The sequence below is a fragment of the Lissotriton helveticus genome, chromosome 9, assembly GCF_964261635.1.
Source record: "Lissotriton helveticus chromosome 9, aLisHel1.1, whole genome shotgun sequence".
Classification (NCBI taxonomy): domain Eukaryota; kingdom Metazoa; phylum Chordata; class Amphibia; order Caudata; family Salamandridae; genus Lissotriton; species Lissotriton helveticus.
In genome coordinates, this window is record NC_136070.1 from 594,379,386 (window position 1) to 594,394,591 (window position 15,206).

A 15,206-nucleotide genomic window follows, 5' to 3' on the forward strand; every position below is an offset into this window, starting at 1 on the left:
ACAAAACAAGGAAAGGCGGGGAAAAAATATTCTTCTTGGTTGTAGACTTCTGAGTGGATGGACATGCACCTGGCCTGGACCTCTGATGGGTGTAGGGGCTAAAACCAAAACAGGAATTACTAAACTTCAATATCATACACAAAATAACAACAGTAACCTCTACAAGCTATGTGTACTACATACCAAGAGTAATTATACTGTGCTGGCATATAACTGTGGATACTTGACAGGGGTTTGGTTGAGCTAAGGTGGAGGTACAAACAAGAAACACAATAGTGATTACTCAAGGTGTACTGTGCAATTGTATAACACTGTTCAAGATTATGTTAGTCTTACTTGATGACATGTAGAAGACTCTTAAACCAACATCTGTATCGCAGTAGAGCACCCCAGAATCAGAACATTCACGTAGAAACTAACTGTTTGAGATGCAAAACAAACATACATTAAGTTCAAGAATGGCCTTAGAGATAATAACATAAGAATAGCGCACTGCGCTGTTACCGTGCTTCTGAGAGATGTGGAGATGTATCTTTAGCGAGTCCACGCAAGTGCAGTACCCACACACAGAGTATGGCCAGGAACTCAGGAGGTAAGGGAAGATGATAGGACCAAGAAGAAAACAAATGGCGGGTAAAGGGAACCACCGGATGGCGGAGACTAAGCCCGGCCGCCGGGTGGAGGGATGAATTAATACGGCTAAATACCTAAAGCATCCACTGCAAGGCAGCGGGGAAAACAAGCCCGGCTGTAATGCGGAGCAGGTAATGGAAATGAAGGGGAAGCAGCAGCCCGGCCAGACGGCGGAGTATAAACCCGGCCGTCGGGCGGAGCCAAGGGAAAAGAGGAGAGGTCAGCACACTGCCCGGCCAGACGACGGAGCAAGACCCGGCCGTCGGGCGGAGCCAGCAAGACCAAGGGGGACACTGACACTCTGCCCGGCCAGACGACGGAGGAAAACCCGGCCGTCGGGCGGAGCAGTCTGTAAACAAACGAGGCTCAAGGAATAAGTTCCAGAATACGGAACCACAGCAGGAACAAGGAGAACGCCTCAATGCAAAGGAACCGAGGCGAGCCAGTTCACAACAAGAATAACCGGAAATCAGGAAACAGGACAGGAAACGCAGAAACGGGAGCTTGACGCAAGGACGTAAAGCGTCGCTCCAAGGGCTCTAACTGCTTATGTAGGAGTTTCTTAAAGGGACCGCCCGTCTGCGGACCTCTAGGCATGACACTCTAGTGAGCTTGACAACGAAGATGGGAGGAGCACATTGAAAAACTGCTGAACCAGCCCACGACGCAGTCTCCTCTAGACATACAGCCAGCTGACAAGGACTTGCCAATTTATTGCAGCAGACCAACCAAGGAAGAAATACAGCAAGCCATCAAACATCTGAGAAATGAGAAGGCAGCAGGACCCGACAATTTTACTACAGAGGCACTGAAGGCAGACATTGAAATATCAATAGACATGCTCTACCCCATGTTTGGAAAGATCTGGAAAGAGGAAAGGGTGTCATCGGACTGGAAGGAGGGATATCTCATCAAGATCCCCAAGAAAGGTGACCTGAGTAACTGCGCAAATTACAGGGATAACCCTTCTATCAACACCAGGCAAAGTGTTCAATAGAATCCTGAATCGAATGAAGGAACAAGTCGAAGCTCAGTTGAGAGACCAGCAAGCTGGCTTCCGTAAAGATAGAGCCGCACAGACCAGATTTCAACACTGCACATTATCATTGAGCAGTGGATGGAAAAGACCTCCCCCCTCTATGTTAACGACATCGACTATGAGAAGGAATTTCACAGCATGGACAGAGAGACCCTATGGAACCTTCTTCGCCACAACAGTGTGGCAGATAAACTCGTAAGAATCATCAGGAACTCTTACGAGGTAATGAACTGCAAGATAGTCCACAGAGGACAACTCATAAAAGTCTTCCGAGTGAGGACTAGAGTCTGCCAGAGTTGTTTGCTCTCGCCTTTTCTCTTTGTGCTGGCCATAAAATGGATCATGAAGACATCCACAGCAAGGGGGAGACAGGGGAATCCAATGGACACACCTTAACGACCTGGCCTTACTCTCCCATACCCATCTGCAGATGCAAGAGAAAACAGACAATGTGGCCGCCACATCAGCACAACTTGGTCTCAACATCCAAAGGGAAAAAACAAGATCCTGAAGGCTAACACAGACAGCACAACTGCAGGTGTTGCACTCGAAGAGGTTGAGGCCTTCACTTACCTGGTGTTGTATTCTGTAATAGTTGTATTATTATGTAACCTTTAATCCTGTCTCTTTAACTGCATGTGACATGTTATGTTTCTGTATACATCCCATATTCTGAACAGAGCTTTGCTCATGCAGCATTCTGCACTGTTTGTCAGTTTTAACCTACCACTGCTGTACTAGGATATGATGCTGTGCTGTTAAATAAACTTCTTGAAAATCTAGCTTTTCCTGGATTATTACAAATTTTGGAGATGAGGACAACCTTACTGCAGCCATCTTCAGCACAGGAGCGGAGTTTGGACCCATTACTGCAATTTTGGAGCAATTTGGAACGTTTTCGGACTTTTACTGGTTGTTTAATTGTTGAAGGAACCTTATATTTTATTCTACTGCAAGGAACATTGTTTTCACGAGGAGTTCCTGTTATTCAAAGTTTGGAAGGTACTTTGGATTTGTTTTTACATCGTGTGCATCATTTAACTGTTCTGTTACCTGCTACTCGATTGATGCTGATTCTCCATGCTACGTCATAGCGGTTCACCGGTTTCTTAGCAACTGGTTGTGTATGCTTACAATCTCTTCAGCGTTGGAATGATTGCTCCTGCTACTTGGTAACCACTGGCATCTTCACGCACAGCAAGCGTTTTGGTACGTTGAGGAAACGTCACCACGGAGCATGTAAGACCATCACGTGAAGCGGGTAAACAGGACGAAGGAAACGTCATCGCGCAGCGTGAGCAGGACGAAGAAAACGTCTTCGCGCAGCGTGTGAAGTCATCACGTGACGCGAGTCACGCAACGTGCAACGTGCCTCCATTTTTTATTTTTTTTTGTTTGTTGTCGAGTTACTTGGCAACCGCTATACGATTTTCATTTTAGGCAAACGCGAACATCTTCATCATTATTTAGGGCTTCCATATTTTATTGTTAAATATTAGCGCTTGCAGTTTGTTACTATTTTTTTTTTTTCGTTTGTACATTTTGGCATTACCTTTTGTGTTTTCTTTTCAATTCATTGTCGAGTTCTATCAATAGTGCCTACCAGCCAGATTTATTGGAAGACATCGATGGATTTCTTTCTTCTATTCCAACATCTACAACTACATTGACAATTTGTTTTATATATATATTTTTTTGTTTTTGTGTGTTAACTATTGCTAACTTGCATTTATTCAATTCTTTGATTGAGCTTATTTTCATTTGGGCAAGTACCTTGAGCTTATTTCATTGTGTTTATTTCTATTTTAATTTGGAGTCTACTTTGAATTGCTTGTCCATTGTTACAATGCAGTTTGATTCTCCTGCTAAGTTTTTACAGATCAAGGGTGATCCTCCCATGCCTTGGTCAAGGTGGAAGGAGGAATTTTTCAATTATATGAGAGCTATTGATGGAGAACGTATGGGGGCAGAGAGGAAAATGAGTATTCTACTGCACTGTTTAGGGTCTGAGGGCCAAGAGATTTTTAGAACTTTACCCCAGTTTTCAGTTCCTACTGGTAGTGGTGATACTATGAATGTTTATACTGAAGCCCTTGGTAGATTAGAGAAAAGATTCAAACCCACGGCTAATATCGCTTTAAATCGCTTCCAATTTTACACTAGAGCACAAAAGCAGGAAGAATCTTTTGATGATTTTCTCACTGCTTTAAGAGCTTTAACCTTGCATTGTAATTTTGGCGCCATGTCCGATGAAATGATCCGTGACCAGATCATTGTTCATGTTAAGAACAAAAAGGTTCAGGATAAATTATGGTGTGTATAGGTTACCCTAATTTGGAAGAAACTATTGCCATCGCTAAATCCACTGAAATGTCAGAAAAATGGATGGATATAGTAGTTAAACAAAGTTCTAATTCTAGTAAAAACCAATACGGAAGAAGAAAAATGCATTGTAAAGCCCAAAGTGGATGGAAAAAATGTTATGCCTACACAAGTGAGAACAAAAAATGCTTATAGTATCAATAACAGAAGAACAGATTTTACTAATAGCTCTGTGTCATGTTTTAGGTGTGGTAGCAGATCACACATTGCTTCTTTCTAGGGCTGTCCTGCTACGAACAAAACATGTAACGTTTGTGGTAGGTTGGGACACTTTAGTAAATGTTTGTAGAGAAAAACGTTATAATGTCCAATGGCGAGCAGGACAATCACGTCCACCCACTAACACTATTACTCCTACAAAGGTATTTTCCATTAGCAATGTTGAGGATGTAAAACAGGACCTTGACAGAGGTTATGTTGTTTCTATTGTTCAAAGTGGGTGTGTAGTGTTAACCAGTAAGAAATCTCCCAAATGTATTTTTCATATCTTTACTATTGCCATTGAGCTTATGGTGGATTCTGGGTCCCCGTGGACTATAATTACTAAGGAATACTTTAATGAAAAATTACAAGATGTGTGTGATATTTCTAGCATACAACCATCGGATATAATAGCAGAAGGCTTCAATGGGAACAAGATTGATATTGAAGGATTTTTAAAAGTTCAGTTAAGTTTTAGGGGAAGGTTAGCTCACATCAAATTATACATTGCTGTAAAAGGAGTCAATGTGCTTGGTTGGCATTTCCAATGGGAACTTGGCATCAAATAAAATCCACGTGCCAAGGATCCTGTCTCTCTTTGTAGTGAGCAAGAAATGATCAATTCTATTTGTTCTAGTGGGGAAGAGAAAAATGATATCTCATTTTGGAGCAACAAATTTGGAAAAGTTTTCTGTGATCAGTTAGGGAAATTGAAAAACTTTGCACATAAAATTGTGTTGAAGGAAGGGGCACATCCGGTTAAACAAAAGCTAAGAGGGGTTCCTCTTAATGATGAACTAAAGGAAATGTTAAATGATTTGCTGAAGGACAACATTATAGAGCTCATTGAGTCGTCAGAATGGGTTTCGCCCATAGTTCTGGTGCGGAAGCCCGACCAAAAATTGAGAGTCTGCATTGATTTGAGGGCACTCAATTCCAATATTATAATCGATTGTCATCCCCTTCCCAACATTAATGAGCTTGTTTCCCTTTTTGATGGTGCGCAGATCTTCTCCACATTTGATCTTAGGTCGGCGTACCATCAAATTGAGCTTACTGAAGAATCTAAAAAGTATACAGCCTTCATCGCTCCTATGGGACTTTTCCAATACAAAAGGATGCCTTTTGGGTTGGCATCTGCTGCCTCTGTTTTTCAATGGGTTATGTTCCAAAATTTTAGAGACCTTAATGTGTTTGTTAAGTGCTTTCAGGATGACATCTTAATTTTTTCGAAAGATGAGGTTGAGCATGCTTCACACTTAGATGAAGTGTGTAGTAGACTGGAGAGGTATGGTCTTACCCTTAAGGCACACAAATGCAAACGTTTTAGGAAATCTGTTGAGTACTTGGGCCATACATTATCGGGGGAAGGTTTAATTCCTAAAAAATCAAATGTGGAAGCCATTCTCAGTGCTCCAGCCCCAAACAATAAGGAACAACTGCTTTCTTTTGCGGGCATGTGTGAATATTACAGCAAATTTGTAGTTAATTTTGCTACCAAAATGGAGCCATTAAGAAGATTATTAAGGCAAAGTAATACGATTGTTTGGGAAGCTGAACAAGAAAAAGCATTCACTGATATAAAAAACGATATTGTCTATTCACCAACTTTGAAACCTTTTAGGATGGGTAGGAAATGTATCATCACCACTGACGCAAGTTTGTATGGTTTGGGGTGTGTGCTATCTCAAACGGATGGTGTCATTGAATGGAATGTGGCTTTTTCTTCTAGGACGTTGAGTGAGACGGAGCGCAGGTATGCGGTTATTGAACGAGAGCTGCTTTCTTGTGTGTGGGCCATTGAACATTACAGAATTTATATATGGGGCAGCAAGTTTATCCTGAGAACCGACCATAAGCCGCTTGTACATATCTTATCGGTTGGTAGAGTTTGGAACTCCGCGGCAAGAATTGCACGCTTGGCATCAAAGTTACAGGAATACAATTTTACAGTAGAATACATTCCTGGAAAAAAAAATGTTACTGCTGACTGTCTGTCACGTCTTCCTTGTGAAAGTAAGGGGGATAATGTTAATGGACTTAGGGAGATCGATTTTGTTTTAAGTCTTTCTGATTTTGTTTCTCCTCAGTATCAGGATATCACTGAACAGTTTTGGATGAAATGTCAAGATGAGGATAAGAAATTGGTAATGTTAAAGAAATATCTTTTAGAGGGTTGGCCCAATAAAGCTAATGTCAGGGATGATTTACTTCCATTTTATAATGTAGCAGATGAGTTGTGTTGTGAAGGTGAATTGATTTTCAAATCTGGTAAATGTATTCCGCCAGGTGGTGTACAAGAGTTGATACTTAAGTTAGCACACAAAACTCATCCTGGCATCTCAGCCATGAGTGGTCTGATAAGGTTAAATTTTTGGTGGCCAGGGATGGATAGGTTTGTTGACCGTACTGTTAGAGAGTGTAGCGAGTGTTGTAGTAATGATAAGATGCTAAAATTGTAGGTTCCACCCCTTAAAACGGTGAATGGCCAGAGTTTCCTTGGAACAAAATAGCTTTTGACATTTCAGGCCCTTTCCATATTTTACCAGAGGACTCACGCTTTGCATTAGTCATGATAGACTATCATTCTAAATGGCCAGAAGTGAAATTTGTGGCTAAAGTAACTTCTGAGGTTGTTATTTCCTTTTTCAAGGAAGTTTTTGCAAGAGAAGGATGCCCTTCTGTGTTAGTGTCTGACAATGGTGTGCAGTTAGTTTCATCTGAGATGAAATCATTTTTACAGACCTGGAATTTTAAACAAATTCGGACAGCTCTTTATGAACCACATGAGAACGGACAGGTTGAGCGCTTTAACCGAGTATTAAAGAGTTTTGTTGCTGATGCTATTAAGGAGAGAAGTAATTGGTTAAATGTGCTCAGGGAAAAGCTTTGGACATATCGTATAACTCCTCATACCACCACGGAGGTTAGTCCTTTCAAACTACTTAAAGGTAGAGATCCTGCATCAGTTATATCTCCTTGGTGGTTTAAGGAGAAGTGTAAAAATTTGGGAGAGGATGAAGTTGACATTCAAAAGGTTGAGAACAAAGTTAGTTGTAAACAAAGTAAGTCAGCAGTGTGGTACAATAAGAAGTGGAAAACAAAAGAACATGGTTTGGCTGTTGGTGATTGGGTCAGGATTTTGAAACCTTACATAGTTAGCAAGGGAATGAGTAAGTTTGGTAGACCAATTCAAATCAAAAGAGTGTTCAGTAATTCTGCTATCACTCAAGATGGCAAAGTCTGGAATGTGAGCAAGGTTGCTAAATGTCCAACACAATATGATGTACAGTTCCAGTTTCAAGGTAATTTAAGTCAAGGTGTTACTTCCAATGGTGAGACTGGATCTAGTTCTTATTCTGACTCAGTAGCATCAAGAGTCAAAGATGATATGCGTTTAAGAAGAAGACCCACTGCTTTACAGGATTTCATATAATATATATATTTTGTTTATTTATTTAATGAGGGAGATGTGTTGTATTCTGTAATAGTTGTATTATTATGTAACCTTTAATCCTGTCTATTTAACTGCATGTGACATGTTATGTTTCTGTATACATTCCATATTCTGAACAGAGCTTTGCTCATGCAGCATTCTGCACTGTTTGTCAGTTTTAACCTGGATACTGCTGTACTAGGATATGATGCTGTGCTGTTAAATAAACTTCTTGAAAATCTAGCTTTTCCTGGATTATTACACCTGGGCAGTGTCACAGACAAGCAGGGCGGCACAGACACTGATGTCAAGGCAAGAATCGGCACAGCAAGGGCTGCCGTCACTCAGCTAAAGAAGATATGGAGCTCCAAAGACCAAACGCTGCAAACCAAGATCAGACTTTTTAACACAAACGTTAAATCGGTCCTTCTGTATGGAGCAGAAACATGGAGGACAACGAAGTCCAGACCTTCATCAACCCCTGTCTGAGGAAAATCCTCCAAATTCACAGTCCAAACACCATCAGCAGCAAAAACAATCTATGGCAGCAGACTTTCCAACTCCCTGCTCATGATCATGAAAAAAAGCTGGGGATGGATAGGTCGCACCCTCCCCAACCCACCTCGAACACCAGCAGGCAAGACCGGACCTGGCACCGTGAAGGGAAAAGGAAAAGAGGAAGTCCAAGAAACACCTGGCACCGAGGCTGACCACAAGGAGATGGGTTATACCTGGAGTCAGGTTGAAAGAAAAGTCAGAGTTGGCGGTAGAGTCCTGGTTGATAGCTTCTACCCCAGGAGGGGTAGTAGGCATAAGTAAGTAAGTGAAGCGGCATATGTCAAGCTCACTAGTAAAATCAGAGGAGTATGCTAGAAAAGAAAAACATATGCTAAGGGCTGAACTTTCCTAGCAATGTGAGGATTTGCATCTCTACTAGAGGAACTCAACATACCACCATTATTCCACCTGATAAAACTCTATCCCCCCTAACAGACGAGTTTACCAGTTCACCAAGATTATCACTTTAAGTTAAATGGCCATCCAAGTACACAACCATAGCCGGCACAGCACACATTTCCCCTCACAGTTCTAGCACCACAAAGAAAGATTGCTCATTCCTCCCCTTGGACCTCCTACACCCCTGGATTCTTAGGACCCCTCATTCCTTCTCTTGGTCCAGCACATGAAAACCACTGTCTTATACTCTTCGATCCTGTGGGAGTGGAGCATCTGCAGCCCTAAGTTCAGGTGATCCTATTTCCTTCCCTGCTTCACTTTATGAAAAGATACATCCTTCTTTACTGTGTTTCTACAAATCTCTACAGGGAGTTAACCCACGTTGCAAAGAAGCAAGAACAATTGTCACACTAAAATGCGGCTGCCTACCATGTGCCTTGATGCTTAACACTGAACCTATGATGCAAGAAGTGAAGGTAGCTCTGTAAATATTTCCAAATAGACGTTGGAATCAAGCAGCTTGCAGTTATACTTTGACAACAGCTACAGAAAAGACTCCAAGTGCCAGAATCTTCAATAGTGACACGACCAGAGAAGTAAAGCACACACTGCATGGGCTTCTACACTACATATTCCCTGCTTGGGAGAATAAAGGAGTCATTGGCACAGAAACATTTACACTGGTAAATGACTAAACATGTTTGCTCTTTGCTGAGGCTCCCTTCCACCTAAGCTGCACTATCCCCCCTCTTTTAAATGGTGTCCACTTGTGGTAACAGAATGGTTTAGGGATGTCTGATGATTAGGAGTGACTTAAGGGGGTCAAATCTTCTCTATGGACTGGGGTGTAAGGGGACTCTGTAAAAAAGGACATCACAGCCCATGCATCCTGGGACACCTAGAATTCATTGAGAATCTCCAAAAGAGATGAAGGAGGGAGGAAATAGAGGGGGGATAGACATGCTCCCTTCTACCCCCACAGAAACAGAGAGTGGGGCACAAGATGGAAGTTGGGCAGGAACTGCATTAGGCATATCCCACTCTAGAAGAACGTACCTTGAAGAATGTACCTTTGGATGTGAAACTGAACAATACAAGCTACTATCTTTTTCACAAGATATTTGTACTGGTCTCATTAATGAGCTGTTTTGAGATCATTTTTATGTATCAGTCATGTTGGGTGTTTAAGTCTAAACACCCTTGTTTTGATGCATGCAAATGTAGCTTGCTTGACTGGTTGTGTGTAGGTAAGACTATGGTTTTGTATGTAGATTTAAAATTTATAATGAGCTTGATAATTTTAAACCCTAAAAACAATACAATTCAAGCAATGTAATTTATGCTATTGTATCAATTGTTATATAAATAAGCTTCCATTGTCATATATTCATGCTTGCTTGGCCCTTAATGATATATTATGAATATGTATTTGTAAGATGCCGGGGGATTTTTCAGTACATTAATATTCCATTCTAGACCCAGGAGTGCTAAACCTGGTAAACAGAGATCTTATGCTGGAACAGTTTTACCAACAAAAACCAAACTCCATCCACAAATTCTGCTGTTGTCTAAAATGTTTCCTCCTTCTTTGATAACTTTATTTCGGTCTGAGACCATAAAAGTGCAATAAAATATATACAAGCACAATAATAAAACATAGATACATTAAAATTAAAAAGTTATTAAACTTTGGTTATCAAGGGAATAATAAAGGATAAAAACAACAATCCGTTATTTCTTGTAGATAAAAATTGTTCTTCTCCGCCACATGCCTAGCAGAAACCGGGAGACGGCAAAAACAATGGGAGGGGCAGTGTCATAAGTTAGCACTCTACAAGCGTGCGCACAGTGTCGAAAACCAAGATTTTTGCATAATGGGATGATCCAGCATTTTCGAATTTCACTATATGCTGGACAGAAGAAAAGGATATGTACAATGTCTTCTCTGGCATAATTACAGGCAGGGCAGTTGGCATTTGTCGTTTTTGCCCATCTGGATGTCAGTGCCCCTACTGGTAAGGAGCCGTGCCTCAATTGGATGTACAGTTTTCTTGCTAGTGGAGGCTGCACCAAATCCAGAAACACCTCCGTCCTATATTCGACTTTTATTGCAAGGAACTCAGTTGACAGTCTGCCCAGGGAAGTAGAGCAATGTAACAATTTAAGATTGTACGATTTTACAGCTGCCACCAGTACAGTCCTTTGCATCCTCATACAGCTGTCCTCCGGTGTATCCCACAGTTGGGGAAGGCCAATTTGATAAAAGAGAGTCTTCACATGCACCAGCCATGGTATATTCTTGCTCTTTAGCTGTCCCCAAATAGTGTTAAATTCTGTTCTAAAGGGTTCAAGCTCCGGGACAGACCAGAGCCTTCTCCAATAGAGCAGGGGACGTGCAGCCACCAAGTCAGAGATAGGTTCCAGACCCAGGTCCAAACGTAATGGTAGGAGGGGTGTGCTTTGTGGGAGACCAAACAGATGTCGCATAAAGGACTGCTCTACTTTCATTAAGTTACATGCATTGATATGTCCCCAGAGTTCGGCAGCATACAAAGCAGCAGACCTAACCTGTGTTCTGTATATCTCTAGGGCAGGGGTAGCCGATTTAAAGGTTGAGGCGTTATGGAGTCTACCTACACCACCCGTGATCTGTGCAAGTCTCAGAGAGTATTTGGAGGCTTGATGGTCCCATGTAAAATGCTCAGTCAGAGTCACCCCCAGGTATATAAAGGTCTTGACTCGTTCAAGTGGGGTTCCATTCAGTGTTGGGTTTGGGCGGGTGTGCCTCGGGGGATTGAAGATCATGAACTTGGTTTTTTCCAAGTTGATCTCCAATCCCCGCGAGGCACAAAAGGAGACAAAACCGCCCAAAACCCGCTGGATGCCCGATGATGTCCGCGACAACAACAAAGTGTCGTCCGCGAACATCAGAGCGGGCACCCTGCCAGTGGCCAGGCGTGGGGCGTCGTTGTCCCTGACACAATTAAGTCTATCTATCAGGCCATTAACATACAAACTGAAGAGTGTAGGTGCCAGTACGCAACCCTGGCGTACGCCCCGGGTAACAGGGAAGCGGCCAGATAGTTCCCCGTTTTTCCCGCACCTCACCTGGGCATAATTCCCGGTATGAAGTCGGATTAGGGCATCTAATAAGTAAGGAGGGAGACCAAGTTCCTCCAACACCGTCCAGAGCCTCTCCCTAGGAACCAGATCGAATGCGGCCCGCAGGTCCACAAAAACAAGGTAGAGGCTGCCACCCTCTACTCTTGCAGTTTTCCAATATAGGACCTGCAGGCGAAAGATCTGGTCCAAAGTCGAGACCCCTGATCTAAATCCGCTTGAAGGGTGGTCAAAGTTTTATTTTCCTCCATCCAGCCCAGTAATCTCTCCAGTAGAATCCGGCCCATCAACTTCTGGGTCGTATCGAGTAAACTAAAATGCTTCCAATGTGGTGGGGGTCCAGGATTTATTTTGCAGGTGGGTTTTCTGGAGGAAAGATGGCTCCCATAGACTATAACCCTAGCCAAACTCATTCTCTTTAATGTCTGCTTCACAAGTCAGAGAACAGGACTGTGCCATTGTTACTACAGACAGTTTTTCCTGGGATTGCGAGTGCAGTAAAATTATGTGCATTTTTTGAGGGGCCAGATAAGGTGTCTTGGCCATAATGTTCCTTTACAGCAGAAAAGAAGTTTGATCTGCCTTCATGGATGGATTCTTGGAGTGAGAGGTGGTTTACACAAGACCAATCAAGGCTCAGTGGACATTTGTATCAGCTGCTATCAAAGCATTTGTCACAGGCTTCTAGTTTATCTTCTCCGTGTCCCACATGTCTCCAACTTACATAACTTTCCCCCTGTCTGTACTCTCATACGTTCTTTTGCGAAAGCCCTCATATATTCTTCCAAGACCTCTTTGGTCTCTCTGTCAAGCACAAAAAGAAATTTCCACTCAGTCTTTCATTCTAGTAACTTACGCAGGGTTTCTGTGTTGGCACTCTGCTCTAACTTGGAAGAGTCCTTCGGGAGGGTGCAATCCCAGCTGTCAACGACCAACTGCTCAGACTTCTCTGCAGGAAGGAAAAACAGCCTCATATAAACACCTTGTCAACCCCACAACATGTGAAACAAGGAATTCCCTGACCCCACAATACATACACAACCAAGAATTCTACTACACTCTCCCTGCGGACAAAGGCGATATCTAAACCTTGTAACATATACCCCACCACAGGACTCCTCCTAGAAACTCACATCTTGCAGACAAATGCAACTCTTTGTGCTTCTGAAGGTACAAAAAACACCTTAAACAAATTCATTTGAAAGGTGTACACCAGGAAACCAATCAAGCAAATTACACTAAACTAAGTGCAAGTTCAAATTGGAGTAAGAAGGGGGGACGGAAGAGAGGGGAGGTTACATATAAACAGAAGTAGAAAAAGTAGGTGGAAAGGTAAAGGAAGGAGAATTATGAGGTGAATGGGTCTAATGAGGGAAGGATGAAAAACAAGGGGTGGGAGAAATGGTAAACGGTGGTATGACGATGAAAGCATAGACTAGAAGCATATAGGTAGACAAAGCTGGTGAAAGAGGAGTTTGCCATAAGATGCCTCCACTCTGAAGAAATTTGATATTATGGTCCTTTTCTTGCTTTGTCTGAGATGGTGCCTGCTTAAAAAACATTATCTCTATCCCTACAAGACAGCTCTCTTCTTCAGGCAGCGCCTGTATGAGTCACTGTGCAAATCGCAGGGACTACTAAAGAAGAGGGCACTACGTTTAGCTATATATCATTTTATATCTCCAGGCCTCTATGCTGTCAGGTCCTCCTAAAGGGCACAGGCCAAACTCGGTCTCAAGTAAGTAATACATTTTACTCAAGTCAGGGCTCGAAAAATCTGAAAAATTGTACTAGTCCTGCAGGTCTAGTACCTTGGAACATCCCCTCGACCTGACTGCAACCCACTTGACCTCCGTCTATGAAAACGGAGTAAAAGTGACAAGATAACATGATTTAAAGGCATTTTTATTGCTCATTCCCTTTGTGAGCAATAAAAATGCCTTTAAATCTTGTTATCTTGTCACTTTTGCTCTGTTTTCAAAGACGGAGGACAAAAGTTAGTTTATCTTCCTACTCGCCAGAAAGGGCGAGTAGGACCCAAAAATAGCTCGTCCTCAGCAATTCTCCCTCGCATTTGCGAGCGGGCGAGTGGATTTGTCGAGCCCTGTCAAGTGTTTGTAGTGTAAATGTGTGGCACAGATGTGCTCCTGGCCAGTATGGTTATTTCACTCCATGTATGTAATCCACTAGGTTGCCAATCCAGCAATTCATCGACACTGCATCAGAGTTTACATCAGAGGTTAGTGGTAGGGGATTTGCTGTAAGAGCATGGCATAGGGTGTCTGCTGATATGTTGTCCCATTTTCTCCGCACATAAGAGCGTTTCCTATAATCTGAGATTGAGAAGAGAATGAGATAGAAAGAGTAATTAAAAAATGATCCGTCCATAACAATGGTATCGGAGGTTTTGCTTTAGTATTCAATATGTTGGAGAAAAAGAGGTCCAGCATGTGACCCGCCCGGTGCGTGGGACCGGAAATAACTTGAGTTAGGTTAGCAGCTTGCAGTGTTGTGATAAGGTGAGTAGCCTGTGGACAGTCTGGATTGTCGGCATGAATGTTAAAATCACCAGCTACGATATAGTGCGGGTGGGCTAGAGAGCTTAGGACTATGAAGTCCATAAGTTCACACAAGGATGACGCCGGACAGTCCGGGGGTCTATAGATGATTAGACCTGTAAGAGACAGTTGGGGGGTGATTTGAAGGCAGAAGTGCAGCCCCTCTATACCCGGAAAGGTGGTAGGAGTAGAGGACGCCAATGTGTATTTATCATTATAGATAATAGCCACGCCGCCGCCCCTTCTGTCTTCCTTTCTATTAGAGAAGCTAAGTTTAAAACCAGGCGGGACTGCTAGAGAAATGGATGCCATGTTATCTTCGTTAAGCCAAGTCTCTGTAAGAAATAAGGCGTCCCATTCAGAGTCCTATCAACAGACATAGATCATCAGCATGCTTGGGGAGGGATCTACAATTGAGTAGCCCGGCCCTAAAGTAAGTTGTGGAGATGTTGGATGCCAGTCGGCTTTCTGATTTGGAGAGTGCGATTCTTTGGGGTGCCACATCGCCAAGTGATTTTTGGCAGAGTAAGCAAAAAGGGGGTAGATCGAGATTTGTTAAATTGAGCTCAGGCGCCTGACAGGGAGTGGCGGCGTTCAGCGACAATAGCTCCGCGCTGGTCCAAACTAACCTTTGTTTGTGTGACCGTGCACAGGCAGCATGGCTGGCGCTGGGCGCGAATCGGTCGCGGACGGGCGCAGACGGGCTTGCCTTAGGCGCGCCCGCTGCGCCCGTCCGCTGCGCTTCCGGGGGAAGCACATGTTTTTTATACTGTGTATGGGGCGTGGCCTGAGGGTGGTGGGCGTGGCCGCAGTCTTCCCCTCAGCCGGCGCAGGTGTGTCAAGATCCCTCGTGAGCGCTGAGATCCGCTCGCCGGGAAAA

At 43.1% G+C, this 15,206-nt stretch overlaps 2 protein-coding genes across 3 annotated transcripts in view; one reads left to right on the top strand and one right to left on the bottom strand.

The window, feature by feature from the left end:
- The window catches only part of HNRNPUL2 (heterogeneous nuclear ribonucleoprotein U like 2), a 473,541-nt gene that overhangs the window by 409,456 nt on the left and 48,879 nt on the right, over positions 1-15,206 (top strand). The window lies entirely within an intron of this gene.
- TUT1 (terminal uridylyl transferase 1, U6 snRNA-specific) overlaps positions 1-15,206 on the bottom strand; it is a 233,739-nt gene that overhangs the window by 51,523 nt on the left and 167,010 nt on the right. The window contains exon 9 of the mRNA XM_078660593.1: positions 12,625-12,717. Coding sequence (XP_078516719.1) covers positions 12,625-12,717 — 93 coding nt within the window. The remainder of the gene's footprint in view (positions 1-12,624; positions 12,718-15,206) is intronic.